The sequence below is a fragment of the Nerophis ophidion genome, linkage group LG01 (assembly GCF_033978795.1).
Source record: "Nerophis ophidion isolate RoL-2023_Sa linkage group LG01, RoL_Noph_v1.0, whole genome shotgun sequence".
Lineage (NCBI taxonomy): Eukaryota > Metazoa > Chordata > Actinopteri > Syngnathiformes > Syngnathidae > Nerophis > Nerophis ophidion.
Window position 1 is genome coordinate 23,651,323 of NC_084611.1, and position 16,883 is coordinate 23,668,205.

The 16,883-nt window shown below is 37.4% G+C and overlaps 1 protein-coding gene across 1 annotated transcript; it reads left to right on the forward strand.

Annotated features, from left to right (window-relative positions):
- The first annotated feature begins 43 nt into the window (after nucleotides 1–43).
- acaa2 (acetyl-CoA acyltransferase 2) lies at nucleotides 44–13,943 on the forward strand. The gene is made up of 10 exons (XM_061898950.1): nucleotides 44–204; nucleotides 2,842–3,008; nucleotides 7,125–7,253; nucleotides 7,336–7,452; nucleotides 7,544–7,691; nucleotides 10,616–10,791; nucleotides 10,875–11,004; nucleotides 11,091–11,161; nucleotides 13,271–13,425; nucleotides 13,506–13,943. Exons 1-10 carry the CDS (start codon nucleotides 189–191, stop codon nucleotides 13,585–13,587), a joined length of 1,191 nt encoding a protein of 396 aa, XP_061754934.1. The 5' UTR covers nucleotides 44–188; the 3' UTR covers nucleotides 13,588–13,943.
- The last annotated feature ends 2,940 nt before the right edge of the window (nucleotides 13,944–16,883 follow it).

Consider the following 16,883-nt stretch of genomic DNA (forward strand, 5'->3'; position numbering starts at 1 on the left):
AGTATATTTGCATATTTTATGGTAACATTCGTAGCGAATCATCCGATGCGAGTAGTAAAATAGACGACCACAGGATTGAGGGGAAAGGTCGCACACAACATTTGTCTTTTATGCCGGTAAGGAGAGTTTGACGCTCCAGGAGAAAATATAAGTGGAAAGTTTGAATCCTTCACTTTGTAATAGTCACCATGGCACTCCTCAGAGGTAAGTAAATACTTTTTCAATTCAAATCAAAGTCAAATAAACCGGCATTGCAGAACCAGGTTATGGTTAAAAGTACATTTTGACTGTTCGTGTGATAATGTGGCGTCATAGTCTTATCAAACAAACTAAACCACAATATAAAGTAGACATTACAATGTTTGTGTTTGATTTTATCATTCATTTTATAAAAGAACGACGTGTATGCACTTAGCACCACTGTACCTAATTTAACCACGCAGATGAGCAACCACTTGTTATTAGTGATGTCATGGTGTTAACAGAGGTAGCTATAACTACCAAACACATCCACTATGTCATAATCACGTTGGAAAGGAAGGCAAACGTGAATTTGTTAACAATAAAAAGTGTTAAATGTGGTGGCAAACTCACGATGTGGCATATTGTTACTGTACGTACACAAAGTCTCCAAAACAGAAGTCTGATAGAAAGTATCCAGTAACAAACGTGTCCGCATCATTCGACTTTCTGCCCAATGAGCTTGACTTAAAGGCCTACTGAAACCCACTACTACCGACCACGTACTCTTGATAGTTTATATATCAATGATGAAATATTAACATTGCAACACATGCCAATACGGCCGGTTTAGTTTACTAAATTGCAATTTAAAATTTCCCGCAGAGTTTTTTTGTTGAAAACATCGCGGAATGATGACGGCTAAAAGTCGTCTCTTTTCATCGCGCAATTAAACAGTATTCTGGACATCTGTGTTGCTGAATCTTTTGCAATTTGTTCAATTAATAATGAAGAAGTCAAAGTAGAAAAATGGAGTTGGGAAGCTTTAGCCTTTAGCCACCCAAACACACGGTGATTCCTTGTTTAAAATTCCCGGAGGTGAAGCTTTACTATGGATCAGAGCGGTCAAGCGAACATGGTTCCCGACCACTTGTCAACCGGCAGGTTTCAGTGATAAAATTGTGGTAAAAAAATTGCCTCTTACCGGGTATCAGCTGAGCTTGCGCCGTCCATTCAGCTACTGTCAACTTCCCTCAGAGACTGGCCTCAGGACACCCGTGGACACACCTCTCTGACTATCAGGTACTATTTAATCTCACTAAAACATGAGCAACACAATAGAAAGATAAGGGATTTCCCAGAATTATCTTAGTAAATGTGTCTAAAAACATCTGAATCTGTCCCAATGCAATCGCCTTTTTTTTGTTTTACTTTTTTTTCTAGTCCTTCGCTATCAATATCATCATCCATGAATATTTCATCCCCGCTCAATCTAATGGGGAAATTGTCGTTTTCTCGGTCCGAGTAGCTCTTGCTGCTGGAGGCTCCCATTATAAACAATGTGAGGACATGAGGAGCACTCACCCTTGTGACGTCATCGTCAAGGCAAGGCTTTTTTTATCAGCACCAAAAGTTGCGAACTTTATCGTCAATGTTCTCTACTAAATCCTTTAGCAAAAATTTGGCAATATCGCGAAATGATCAAGTATGACACATAGAATGGACCTGCTATCCTCGTTTAAATAAGAAAATCTCATTTCAGTAGGCCTTTAATGAATTATTGTGAGACCAGGTTAAGGCTTATCACTTAGACTTAGACATCCTTTTTTTGTCATTCAAATTTGAAATTTACAGTACAGATAAGAACGAAATTTCGTTGCATTAGCTCATGGTAGTGCCGGATAAAAAAAACAATAAGGTGCAGATATAAATAAATAGATTGCTGTACAGATAAATATATTACACTTTTTCATATGCATCCAGGTTTATGGATGTATGTTATATTGTCTTTATATTCCAGTGAGTTAATCCATTGTGGGGGGGAATTGAGGGGATAATTATGATGCGTTCAAGAGTCTTACGGCCCGAGGGAAGAAGCATTTACCAAACCTTGAGGTTCTGCTTCGGAGGCTGCGGAACCTCTTTCTAGAGTCTTGGTGGGGGTGGGAGGAGGGAGTCTTTGCAGATTTTCTGAGCCCTGGTCAGGCATCGGCTTTTTGCGATCTCCTGGATAGGAGGAAGAGGAGTCCTGAAGATCCTTTACCCACGTGTAGATTGTGTAGGGATATAATTAAGATAACTGTTAAAACATGTCTATGGGCTGCACTTTGGACACCCATGCTGTAGGCTACGATGAGCTAGCAGCTACACAACAGCTAAGCTAAAACAAAGCATTTAAGCATATCTAATAATTATAGTTGCTTATTACGTACACAAAGTCCCCAAAACGGAAGTCTGACAGAAAGTATCCAGTAACAAACGTGTCCACATCATTCAACTTTCTCGCCATGAACTTGACTTAATGAATTATTGTGGCCACTAAGTGTTGTGAAAGATCAAATTACCATTGCAAAAGCATCCGTCATAGGGTTGGTGTTTTTCTTATATTTGTGTCAATATGTATCAGCATATTTTGTGTCTTTTCCCATATTGAATGATTTGCATAAAATGTAGGGTCACTATAAAGGTCAGTCGTTACTGCTTTGAGGTCTGCAACCCTAATGCCGCCCTCCAGTGGTCCACAGAGGCTGAAAAAGCTTTCATTGACCTCAAACATGACCTGTCCTCCACATCTGCTTTCGCTGTACTTGACTTGGATTTTTTTTTATTTATGCAAATTTTAACTAATACATATTGCCTCGTCCAATGTCCTCTTCTCAGGCGTATTTGTAGTAGCAGCCAAGCGCACTCCATTTGGTACCTATGGGGGTGTTCTGAAGGACCACAGTGCAACAGACCTGGCTGAGCATGCAGCCAAAGCTGCCTTGGCTGCCGGAGGTGTGGCACCCGAGCTCATAAACAGTGTCATCATGGGCAACGTCATGCAGGTATTTAAAATGATAATATTCTACTATTTTCAGCAGTTTTTTTTTTGACTGTTTGGATTGGAACACAGATTATTGATCACATTTCTCCTTTGCTCTCTGATTGCAATACAATCATCAATGAGTGAGATTGTCTGATGCCAATGCACATACCAACCACATGTCTTAACTGATCATTTTTTTAAATGTATTTATGGTGAGTGCTATCAACACAATACTTGAACTATTTTTATTCTCTTTTATTTCATACAAATGATCAAAACAAAGTCAATAGGACACAATAACAAAACAAAATTTTTTATCGGCCGCTCATTTAAACCCTTGTTTTTTTCAGTCAAAGTCCTCCTGTGTCCTGGGAATTATTACCTGAGTTTGGAAACAAAAACAAAAAAATATATTTTTATTTTTGTATGCATCAATCCACCCTCTTTCTTACGTGTGGTGTACTGTACTAACTGTGATGATGCTGACACATCAACAGTTGATGTTTTATTATCCTATATATATATACAGCTGTATATATATATATAAACACTATTTGTTATTTTCCCTGATATCTGCTTACATTTTTGCTCCATCCCCACTTTTTAAAGTTAACTAAGGACTTATTTCTTGGTGTTGTTTTTAAAGCTAGCTTAGCGATTATCGATTAGCATACTTGCTCCTGCTTCCTCTTTATGTGTAACATGTTTAGCCACGGCCTCCAGTGATAATGATACAATAATAATGATACTTAAGATAAAAAATGCACTTTATTTGGAGGTTATTAATATTATCCTCGATAAATGGCTTCACACTGTGAATGGAAATACCGTACATAATTAGCTGCAGCCGCATGTTAACCGGGGTACTCAAAATAAATACAATGTCAGCCACAGAGGGGATCGGCGTTTGTGATCGGCAAAAAAAGTCTTTAATTGGCAATAGGAATTCACCCTACTTAAAACCCCGATTAATCCTCACATGCTTTGCGATGTCACAGAATGTTTATCCATCCATCCGCTTTACTGAGTTGGGGTTGCGGGGGCAGCAGCTTAAGCATAGAACCCCAGACTTCCTTCATGAAATTTAAGTTTAGAATATTCCAAAGGTTAAAAAAAGGCTTTAAAGTACCAGTACAGTGGAAAAACAAGTTGCCTCTATATTGCAGCCATTATCTTATTATATATCTGATGTATGACACCAAAAGACTTCCAATGTTTACGAATGAATAGATATGATCAAAATAGTATAAATCTCATAGAGATTCCAGAGTCATTTTGCAAGATAATGAGCTATCCAGACATATCATCGTGTGACGTAGAAGTTTGACCCACAGATCCCTTCATCACGAACAACAATGCAAATCATGCAGATTTTGTGAGAGCCAACAAAGATTACTTTGGGAAAAGCTTTTATCCAGAAACCTACATTGTTGATCCTGAATATGAGGAAAAGCTACACATTTTAGAAGCTCTGTTCAATAGAGCCAGCTTTAGTGAAACAAGACGCATCATGTAGCAGTATTGTGACGCGCTAAACAAGAAATACAAATTAAAAAACGTAATAAAACGATAGCTTATTGTAACAATGTCTGCTATTACTTCGATCACGACTGATAGGATGTTCATATCGTCCCATTTATATGAAGTATTAATCATGATGCACACGAGGAGTTCACATGGAAAAGTCTTCCTGCAGACACTGTTTTCAATTGTATGATTGTCTCCATTTTTGCGTGTAAATTAAATGTCACAGATGAACAACTTTTAGATTTATAGTTAAATCCTCCTAATATCCAGATGAGAGGCATGATTTATAATCTAGAATAACTTTGACAAATGGGTGTGCAGCACGGTGGAAGAGTGGTTAGTGCGTCTGCCTCACAATACGAAGGTCCTGAGTAGTCCTGGGTTCAATCCCAGGCTCGGGGTCTTTCTGTGTGGAGTTTGCATGTTCTCCCCGTGACTGCGTGGGTTCCCTCCAGGTACTCCGGCTTCCTCCCACTTCCAAAGACATGCACCTTGGGATAGGTTAATTGGCAACACTAAATTGGCCCTAGTGTGTGAATGTGAGTGTGAATGTTGTTCGTCTATCTGTGTTGGCCCTGCGATGAGATGGCGACTTGTCCAGGGTGTACTCCACTTTCCGCCAGATTATAGCTGAGATAGGCACCAGCGCCCCCCGCTATCCCTAAGGGAATAAGCGGTAGAAAATGGATGGATGGAATAACTTTGACAAGCTGAGACGCAATAATGCGGGAGCAGGACATTGCTGCCGCATCACAATACAAGCAGCAGAGGTATACTGAGCTGTGTGTTATTAATCTGCTGCCAAAAAATAGTTTGTCTGCGTTGGCGCTTGTAAAAACAACATTGCTAATATTTTTTTATTATTCAAGTCACACTAGGTATATAGAGTATTTTTGGCAGGTTTTGGATGGTAATTTAGAAGGTTTTGTGGGCTAAATAGGGCCCCCCCAAATGACAGAATGCATAAAAAATTAAAACATGTGTACAGCACATCTCTGTCTAATTTGTACTTCCAATATGAGTGATCTGATACTATGGTCAGAATCAGAATAGTTTTTATTGCCATTGTTTGAGAACGGGTTCACAAACTAGAAATGTTTCTTGGTGGAATCATGCAACATAAAACACATAACACAGAATATGTAATAAAATGAACTGTGCCTGAGCTATCAGATCTTATTATTGTTCATGTGCCTGATGGCCGATGCAGAAGTGTTACTTCAGTGACGTTGACGTCACTCTACGGAAATTACCAAAGACATTCTGAGCGGACTGAATTTTGTGATGTTCACACTGTATTTTCACATACTTTGCGGATCGTAAATAAGTTTTATGGTTTAATGGATACGATGAAACACAATTAAGCATATAATGTCCACTTGTTTTTACACTCTATTGGTACTTTAATGCTAATGAGCTTCGTTTCTCCACACCTGTCTCAGTCCCTAAAAGCGCTATTTAGCCACTTTTTACAAATACTCTGCATTGTCCAAAATAATGGATGCTATATATTATATACAACAATGTAACATTTAGGAGTGGGACAGGAAGACACAAACATTAGCATAGCTATGTGAGCTAACAATACAGTCACATTTTAACAGCATTATAATGCTATGTTGGCCTATTCGCTGAAGAAAAACACATTGTTTATGTGTAAGATGTGTAGCGAAGCCTCCGGGCGGGTGAGTGGTGATCCATGAGGAGGGAAATTTTTTAACTTAATGACATCATGAAAACCCGTAAGTTAAAAAATGGAACAAACAAGTGAGGAAAGTGATTGCTACCGTTCGGTGTTAATAAACAGGCCCTAAAGGCATGTTTTACGGCAGTCCTGGGCAATTATTTTGACTCGGGGGCCACATTTAGAGAAACAAATGTGTCTGGGAGGCTGGTATATCTATTTTTATGAACACTAATACAAAACCTCACAATATTGTCTGATTGAATGCTAAAAACGTTATGACAGACCGCATTAAAAAACAGAATTTTACATTTTTCTATGAAGGATAAAACACTGAATATTGACAAAATATGAGCATCACTCCCCATTTTGATCGAGACAATTTACAAAAAAAGTGAAACGCAACAAAAATGCAACAAACCGTGAACCATGAACGCGAAGGGTACAAAATAAACCCACCTACAATCTGATATATCTGATACATCACTAAGCTTTAGAGCTTTGTTGCGAGAATCTCCATCCACTTCCGTTAAAACGCTCCCCACCCACACTGCTTGGTGCCTCATCTGAGCTTATATGACGCAGATGGCCATAGTAACTTATTAGAAAAGCATAGTAACTAATTAGATGACCATAGTAACTGGTATATCATCCATAAGCGCTTATTCCAACCATTGAAAGACTGAGTTTAGTTGAAGACTTACAGTCATTAGAAAACATGAGTGCGCATCATAATGGCAGCTACACTTTCCATCTTAAAGATCTAAAAAAATATTTGAGAATGTCCGGCAGGCCAGATTGAAAAGCCTTAATTTGCCCAGGTCTGTTTTACAGTATTCTACATGTCATTTTTGCATGATAGGGGACATTGATCAGATCATGATATTTATAATGTATCTCACATCGGTCTATAAACATTATTAGAGTTCAGCTGACGCCCCTTACATCGCTCGCCATGTTGGTCTGAGGTGTGGCGTTCCCGTCCCAGTGCCTGCTCTCACTGTCAATAGGCTGTGTGGCTCAGGTTTCCAGTCCATCATCAATGGCGCTCAGGTGAGACAGCAACAAAGATTGTGCACTTAAGACGCAAGTCCGTTTTCAACACGTTCTTCACATGCCTTTTTGTGTTTTATAGGAAATCTGTTTAAAGGAGTCTGAGGTGGTCTTGTGTGGTGGTTCAGAGAGCATGAGCCAGGCGCCCTACGCTGTTCGCAACATCCGATTTGGTACTAAGTTTGGTTTTGATCTCAAGGTCTGATTTCCTTTCTCATTTAAGTGCACTTTTTAAAAAAAAAAAAAAAAAAGCTAACTTTCTATTGAGCCTACCTGGGTGTGATTGACAGCTGGAGGACACTTTATGGGCGGGTTTGACCGACCTGCACATCAAAATCCCAATGGGTATCACAGCGGAAAACCTGGCAGAGAAATATCAAATCACAAGAGAGGAATGTGACAACTACGCTTATCACACTCAGCAAAAGTGGAAAGCAGGTAAGGGAAGCAGCCATCGCACACAATGCCCATCTTACAGTACAAAGGAGTATCGTTATTGAAGAGGAATAAAATACTATATAGAACACAATAAATACTAAAATAATCATTCAAGACTGAAGTTGTATTATTACAAGATGAATTTAGTGGTAATATGCTTCTATATTACAATTGTTTCCTCTTACCGTTAGTTTTATAATGTATATATTGCATAACATTTCTATTTTTAACAATTTAATGTGGGGCGGCATAGCTTGGTTGGTAGAGTGGCCGTGCCAGCAACTTGAGGGTTACAGGTTCGATTCCCGCTTCCGCCATCCTAGTCACTGCCGTTGTGTCCTTGGGCAAGACACTTTACCCACCTGCTCCCAGTGCCACCCACACTGGTTTAAATGTAACTTATATATTGGGTTTTACTATGTAAAGTGCTTTGAGTCACTAGAGAAAAGTGCTATATAAATATAATTCACTTCACTTCACTAATTCTCATATCACACTTTTTTTTTGTGACTTGGCTTTTGCCTCATATTACAACCATACAACTTTTTTTTTTGCATAATCTGGAAATGTTTTTCTTCCAAAACGACAACTTTTTTCTACAGATAATACAACTTTGTTTATTATAACTTACAATTTTGTTGCTTAATATTAAAGCTTTTTTTGACTAGATAAAATGTTCCCGAAAATGAAAAATATTAACTAATAAAATAAAATAACTGTTTTCTAAAATATATTTCTTATTTATTGTGAATATTTTCAGTTTTACAATATATTATTTAAAATTGTTAATACAACACAGGAAAAGAAAATGTAGTTTTGATCATATTTTGTTGTAGAATATTTTAAGATGATGTACAGTATTTTTTCTACATAATACAAATGTTTTTATTGTAACAATATGACTGTATGTATATACTATGTCTTTTTTTTTCTAATGAAAAGTTTTATTGTTGGAACTAGGGTTGTCCCAATACCAATAATTTGGTACCGGTACCAAAATGTATATCAATATTTTTCGACACTTTTCCAAATAAAGGGAACTATGAAAAAATTTACATTTTGGCTTTATTTTAACAGAAAATCCTACAATAAAATAACCATTTTAATTTTCCTGAGGGAACTCTCCTGAAGGAATCAATAAAGTACTATCTATCAATCAATCAATCAATCAATCAGTCAATCAATCAATCAGTCAGTCAGTCAGTCAGTCAGTCAGTCGGTCAGTCAGTCAGTCAGTCCGTCTACATAATTTTCCTATTAGGGACGGCGTGGCGCAGTGGGAGAGTGGCCGTGCGCAACCCGAGGGTCCCTGGTTCAAATCCCACCTAGTACCAACTTGGTCACGTCCGTTGTGTCCTGAGCAAGACACTTCACCCTTGCTCCTGATGGGTGCTTGTTGGCGCCTTGCATGGCAGCTCCCTCCGTCAGTGTGTGAATGTGTGTGTGAATGGGTAAATGTGGAAGTAATGTCAAAGCGCTTTGAGTACCTTGAAGGTAGAAAAGCGCTATACAAGTACAACCCATTTATCATTTATTTATTGCACTCGAAGAACAATTTTAGAAGGTTAAAATATAAATTACAGGGCATTGAACACATTGTGTTTTTCTTGTTGCACTAAAATAACTATTTACAATTTTCCATAATCAAAAAATTGGATTAGAATATAATAGAAAAGTTTTATTAACTGGATATTGAATTATTAATGATTTATGGTGGCCAATCCTGGTCCGTGTTTAGTAAGTGCTAAAATCAAAACTATGGATAAATGTACCCAGATAAGCAATGTAGCAGGTAAAACACACACAGTTTAAGATCAAACAAAAATTGTAGCAATTTGTTACCAAATTCAGTCATGTTACCTCTAATAGTTGACGTTAGATGGGCGGTCCTAACTCCGCTAATATTTGGCATCAATCCAGGCAGCTGTGTGCGCATCTACGTATCAACACGTTATGTATCTACATGTGCAGAGCAGGGGAGCTGGTTAACTTAGAAGAGTAGTGTATGTGTGTTTGCGAGAATGGCATCGTGTTGTCTGAGTGATGTCAGTGAGTGAGTGGGCGAGTAAAGAAAGGGAGAGGAAGAGCATGTACTGCGCAGTAGAAAAATTAATGGGTCTGGTTGTGTCCTGCAAAACTAATAATAAAGCAACCAGAATGTCACACATCGGCAGCCTCGAATTCTGACCGGAAAGCAGAGGTTAGCAGACCCATTGCAAAGTGGTAGGTTACCCCCGACGAAAACATCGACCCTGAAGGGAGCGTCTGCCCTCTGCTCCTTGACGACAGTCTGCACCGGAGCAGAACAGCAGGACAGGTGTAACAACTACATTATTACCTGTCACTCTTTATAACTCCTTGTGCATATCTTAATGACTATTATTTAAATGTATACCTAAGTTTGAAGCAAAAGTGGTAATACTGATCGCCACATTTGGCGAGTCTTGTTTTAAAGCGCTTACTTGTTTAAAGCGTCACCTTTATCGTTAGTTTTGAAGCCCAAATATCTCCCATACTGCGCTTCAGGCACCCTCTATATTAACCTGTAATATTCCTGTTTGTTTTTTTTTACATTCTTCCTTTACAAGATGTTATTGCTTGTATGCACTTTGTGTGTGCGTTTTGACACACTCAACAGGATGCGCCTTGGTTCTGTAGTCAACGCCGCAGATGAAAGAATGGTACTGATTTCAATCAATTAGTATCGCGGTACTTTATTGATACCGGTATACCGTACAACCCTAGTTGGAACATAACTTTTTTTCTGCATTTTATTATTTTTTTTCGTAAAACCTTACAAGTAATAATACAGTTATTAAAAAATGTATTATTACAACTTACCTCCTAGCTTTTTTTCTCTCTTAAGGCATTTCTTGTTTTTTCTAAGTGGCCCTAATGCTTCGTTATCTTTTGTGCTCTGTCAGCACAAGAGGCTGGTCACTACACAGAAGAAATTGCTCCTGTTGATTTAAAATCTAAGAAAGGCAAAGTGTCCATGGCTCAAGATGAACACCCCCGCCCTCAGACCACAATGGAGCAGATGGCCAAACTGCCCACCGTCTTCAAAAAAGGAGGGACTGTTACTCCTGCCAACGCTTCAGTCAGTCCTCCTCTAAAATATGTTATTCAAACTGGAACAAAATATTAAAGCGATGTATCCCTAAATGTTTTGCTCCTCTTCAGGGTGTGTCTGACGGTGCTGCGGCAGTGGTGATCGCAAGTGAGGATGCACTCCATCAACACAAGCTCACTCCACTGGCAAGAATCGTGGCCTATCATGTGTCGGGCTGCGACCCGAGCATCATGGGAATCGGTGAGTTTCCTAGTAAAGAATAAAACAAAACATGAGTTAATATTTATATTTGACTAATACTGATATTTTTGTTTTGAATCCTGCAGGCCCAGTCCCAGCTGTCACTCAAGCTCTCAAAAAAGCTGGGCTCTCGCTAAGTGACATGGACCTGGTTGAGGTCAGTTACATATTGTGACATTAAAATACCTGATGCTGTTTATTGTCTTTTTAAGGCATTTTTTTACAACACCGGATAATATTATACACGTGTACCTAACGAAAAATCCAGAGCACAGACCAACAAACATTGTACCTCCTATTCATTTTAACAGAGTCTCCTCTAGTCGCTGGGTGTGTGGTCTGGAAAAACGGGACGGCATGGCAAAGTTGGTAGAGTGGCTGTGCCAGCAATTTGAGGGTTACTGGTTCAATCCCCACCTTCTACCATCCTAGTCACGTCCGTTGTGTCCTTGGGCAAGACACTTCACCCTTGCTCCTGATGGGTTCTGGTGAGCGCCTTGCATGGCAGCTCCCGCCACCAGTGTGTGAATGTGTGTGTGTGAATGGGCGAATGTGGAAATACTGTCAAAGCGCTTTGAGCCCCTTAAAAAGGGGTAAAAAAGCGCTATACAAGTACAACCCATTTACCATTCAACAAAAATACCGCCGATTAGGGATGGGCAATATGGCCTAAAATCTATATCGTGACATATATGTGTATCTGTGATAACGATAAATATCAAGATTTTTTATTATTGGTTTTAAATGACAATATACCCATTACAAAATAGGTTACAAAGGCTCCTTATATGGCTGTTGATGAATGCGGTAACATTTTGCATCATTTTTAGTTGTATAATATTGTTATAACTATTATCAGTTTATTTGGTCATTTACTGTTAATATCAGGTTACTTCCTGTAGTAGTAACAGGGCTCTAACTAGACTTCTGTTAAATGTAATCTGGCGGTGGGTTGGCTTCAAGCGGGAAGATGTTGAACAGACAACCGTATAATGTCAAGTATGCGGCAAAAGCGTTGCTACAAAAAGTAGCAGCACTACTAATTTTTAGCATCATTTGAAAATTCACCCACTAGAGCAGTGGTTCTCAACCTTTTTTCAGTGATGTACCCCCCTGTGAACATTTTTTTAATTCAAGTACCCCCTGATTAGAGCAAAACATTTTTGGTTGAAAAAAAGAGATAAAGAAATAAAATACAGGACTGTCATCAGTTTCTGATTTATTAAATTGTATAACAGTGCAAAATATTGCTCATTTGTAGTGATCATTCTTGAACTATTTCGGAAAAAACGATATAAAAATAACTCAAAACTTGTTGAAAAATAAACAAGTGATTCAATTATAAATAAAGATTTCTACACATAGAAGTAATCATCAACTTAAAGTGCTCTCTTTGGGGATTGTAATAGAGAGCCATCTGGATTTATGAACTTAATTCTCAACTTTTCTTCACAAAAAAAGAAATCTTTAACATCAATATATAATGGAACATGTCCACAAAAAAAATCTAGCTGTCAACACTGAATATTGCATTGTTGCATTTCTTTTCACAGTTTATGAACTTACATTCATATTTTGCGGAAGTATTATTTAATAAATATATTTATAAAGGATTGTTGAATTGTTGCAATTTTTAAAATATAAAAAAAAAATCTCACATACTCCTTGGCACCACTGCACTAGAGAATAAGGAGTGCTTGAAACTTCGCATGTCAACATCTCTGGCCGGTGCCATACGCACAAAATGCCGAAGCAACCAGCACTGACCCGATTGAGCCTTGCGTCTTCCATTTCCACATCAACACCGTATGAAAAAAAATTGTCAAAAAAAGAAGGAGATAACGTCCGCAGTAACCGACCACATAGCAAAGGACATACACTATTTGATTCCCTATTATGCAGCTATTTTTTATGTGATAGTTATTGAAATATCTTGTGTGACATCATGCACAAAAGTGGACTTTATTTGTTTTAAAATATTGTAGTGGCGTTCTCTACAAAAGGTGCACTTTAAAGGCAAAATATGGAGATATATATTGTGTATTGTGACATGGCCTAAAAATATCGAGATATTAATAAAAGACCATATTGCCTAGCCCTGGGTCAAACAGACAATTAAGTTGTTTAATATGATCATTTTTTACATTTTGGACATAACAGCCTCTCTTCAATTGTCTGCCATTTCAAATGTACGCCGCGTCCACTTTGTGTTTTAGGTAAATAACCTATCAGAAAGTTTATGCAATTGTCTTTCGATTGTCCACAGGTGAATGAGGCGTTTGCCCCACAGTACTTGGCCGTTGCCAAGGCCCTCGGACTGGATCCGGAAAAAAGCAACGTAAACGGCGGCGCCATTGCCATCGGACATCCTCTCGGAGCTTCAGGGACTCGCATCACCGCTCACCTGGTTCACGAGCTCAGGTAGCTGGGTCATGAGAATATGCTCCGCCGTCAGGAGTTATTTTCTCCCGCTATGAATGATTGATGTTTTTTCATGGCAGGCGACGAGGCGGCAAGTACGCCGTGGGATCGGCTTGCATCGGAGGCGGCCAAGGTATCGCCATCATCCTTGAAAAGTGCTGAGTTTTTGCTGCCTAAGAAGAGGAATGTCATTGACACATGTACACATTCACATAATATTACAAACAGTAATGTAAGGACGGCTTTAATGTTGAGTGGTGTTGTCATTGCAATTTGTTATGATGCTATATTTCAATTAACAAAGTCCTGTGTTGCCTTATTTTGAAAATCTATAATAATGAATGAGTTTGTGTGTGACTCCACACGTGTGTACAGAAACATGTTTGCCTTCATGCATTAGAATCACTCCATCATTAGAACCATTTGTTATTTTTTTTAAAAACCTCTTACACAAGCAGAACACATCATGTTTTGGATTTATTTGCAAGTTTTTCTGAATAAATTACATATTTGGAAAATGTGTTGTTGTTTTACTTATAACAAGTTGCATCAATCCTCAAAATGTTGTTAACTTGTGGTTAAGAGATAATTATACCTTATAAAGGATATAATGATTGTGGCTGGTTTGTATTGTTTTTAAAAGCTTACTCATCGCATTGATTGTTACGTCCTTATTGAGCCCCCTCAAAAAAAACGTTTGTGGAAAATGTTGCTAATTTACATTATATTGACAATATAACTTGTTGACCAAAAATAAAGTCTATATTGAATTGCTCATCAGCATATGAGTGGTGACTGTAAATAGATTGAATTGGTGGCAGAACATATCACAAACACCATTACGCACAGGTGTAGGCATTCTTACAAAAAGGGTATAGACCTGTTTATACAAAACCCAAAACCTGTGAAGTTGGCACCTTGTAAATCGTAATCATAAATAAAAACTGAATACAATGATTTGTGAATCATTTTCAAATGTAGTCAATTGGATTTTTAAAAAATTGTATTACGATCAGGGTTTGTGACTTAAAATAGTTTTCGGATGAGTTTGTTTCATACTTTACATATTATACAGTACCAACAATAGTCATGTTGTTTTTGTCTGATTGTCTTATATTAAGATGAACAAATAGGTAACGTCTACATGTAGCGTTTAAATAGATTGGTAAGTAATTTAAAACACTATGTATTTAATATATGTATATGTATGTTTTATGTTTGATATGCATTAACAACACGACAAAAAGACAAACGTTTTTTTTTTAAATATAAATCTTTATTTATGATCATCAACATTTACAAATAAACATGAACAACAACAGTACAAAACAGCGCCAGGGGGTTGTAAACTAAAACAACTGCAGTAGAATTCAATATATATATATATATATATATATATATATATATATATATATATATATATATATAACAATGTGAAAAGTTATAAGGTCACACAAGTTCCTGAGATATCACCGATTTGACAGCTTTTTTTATTTTAGGGTTAGAAAGTGTTTTAAAGCAGTGGTCCCCAACCTTTTTGTATCCGCGGACGGGTCAACGCTTAATAATTTGTCCCGCGGCCCGGGTGGGGGGTGAGGATGGGGGACCATATATATATATATTTTTTTCTTTCTCATGAAAAAGGGACGTTTTTATCATGAAAAATGGAGGTTTTTGTGGTTGGTGCACTAATTGTAAGTGCATATTGTGTTTTTTATGTTGATTTAATAAAATAAAAAAATAAAAATAAATAATTTTTTTTTGTGTGGGTTGGGGACCACTGTTTTAAAGTAAAGTTCCAATTCTTTTTTTCAAAGGCACAAAAGACAGGCCGACAATTGAGAAACTTACATTTATGAATATGAAATTTAGCCAATAGAATAATAAGGTTGCAAAGTTAAAATTACTTTTCAAATTTGTTCTCATACTGTGTGTATCCAAATAGCACATCTTTAAAACAAAGCACAAATTTGTCATAAATATTGTCCAGGATAAAAAAAAATATGCATTTTTTTTTCTTTTTGAGAAAAAATATAAGACTTAGCCAATGAGGGTGGAAAGGTGAAAATATATATATTTTTTTTTTCATACATTCGTTTTCTTGTTTTGTTTTTTTATTTTACAAACCTTTATTTGTAATCTGCAACATTTACGTATGATCAAGAAATAATTATAAACAAAACAAGTACAGAAACAGTACAAAACAGCGCCAGGGGGTTGTAGACTCAATAAAGTAACTAAAATAGAATGCAAAATATATATATGTGTAACAAAACGTAAAGCCATAGGCCACACATGTTCCATAAATAATCTAAATTTGGAACACAGCATCATTTTTTGATTGTTTGAAACTTTTATTAGTAGATTGCACAGTTCATTACATATTCCGTACAATTGACCACTAAATGGTAACACCCGAATAAGTTTTTCAACTTGTTAAGTCGGGGTCCACATTAATCGATTCATGGTAGATTCATAGTTTTCACATATTTTTAAACCCATAAATTTTAGTTTTGTTTTTTGTTTAACCTTTATTTCTAAATTTCAACATTTACAAACAGACGAGAAACGATAATCAAAATAAGTAAAAAAAAAAAAAAAAACTGTACAAAACAGCACCAGGGGGTTGTAAATTCAAAGTAACAAAAATAGAATACAAAAAAAATATATATATAATAAACAAAGTGCAAAGCCATAGGCTCACTCAATTTCAGTAAATAACTTAAATTTGGAACACAGCATCATTGTTTTCACAGCTTTTTTATTGTCAAAGGTAGAGAGTGTTTTAATGTAGAGTTCTAAATCTTTTTTAAAGGCACAAAAGACAGGTCGGGTGTTGAGAAACTTACATTTATGAATATAAAACGTAATTGGCAAATAGAATAATAAGGTTGCAAAGGTAAAATTCCTTTTCAAATTTTTGTTCATATAGTGCAGGGGTCACCAACGCGGTGCCCGCGGGCACCAGGTAGCCCGTAAGGACCAGATGAGTCGCCCACTGGCCTGTTCTAAAAATAGCTCAAATATCAGCACTTACCAGTGAGCTGCCTCTATTTTTTTATTTTTTATTTATTTACTAGCAAGTTGATCTCGCTTTGCTCGACATTTTTAATTCTGAGAGAGAAAAAACTCAAATAGAATTTGAAAATCCAAGCAAATATTTTAAAGACTTGGTCTTCACTTGTTTAAATGAATCCCATCCATCCATCTTCTTCCGCTTATCCGAGGTCGGGTCACGGGGGCAGCAGCCTAAGCAGGGAAGCCCAGACTTCCCTCTCCCCAGCCACTTCGTCTAGCTCTTCCCGGGGGATCCCGAGGCGTTCCCAAGCCAGCCGGGAGACATAGTCTTCCCAATGTGTCCTGGGTCTTCCCCGTGGCCTCCTACCGGTTGGACGTGCCCTAAACACCTCCCTAGGGAGACGTTCGTGTGGCATCCAATAAATAAATTCATTTATTTT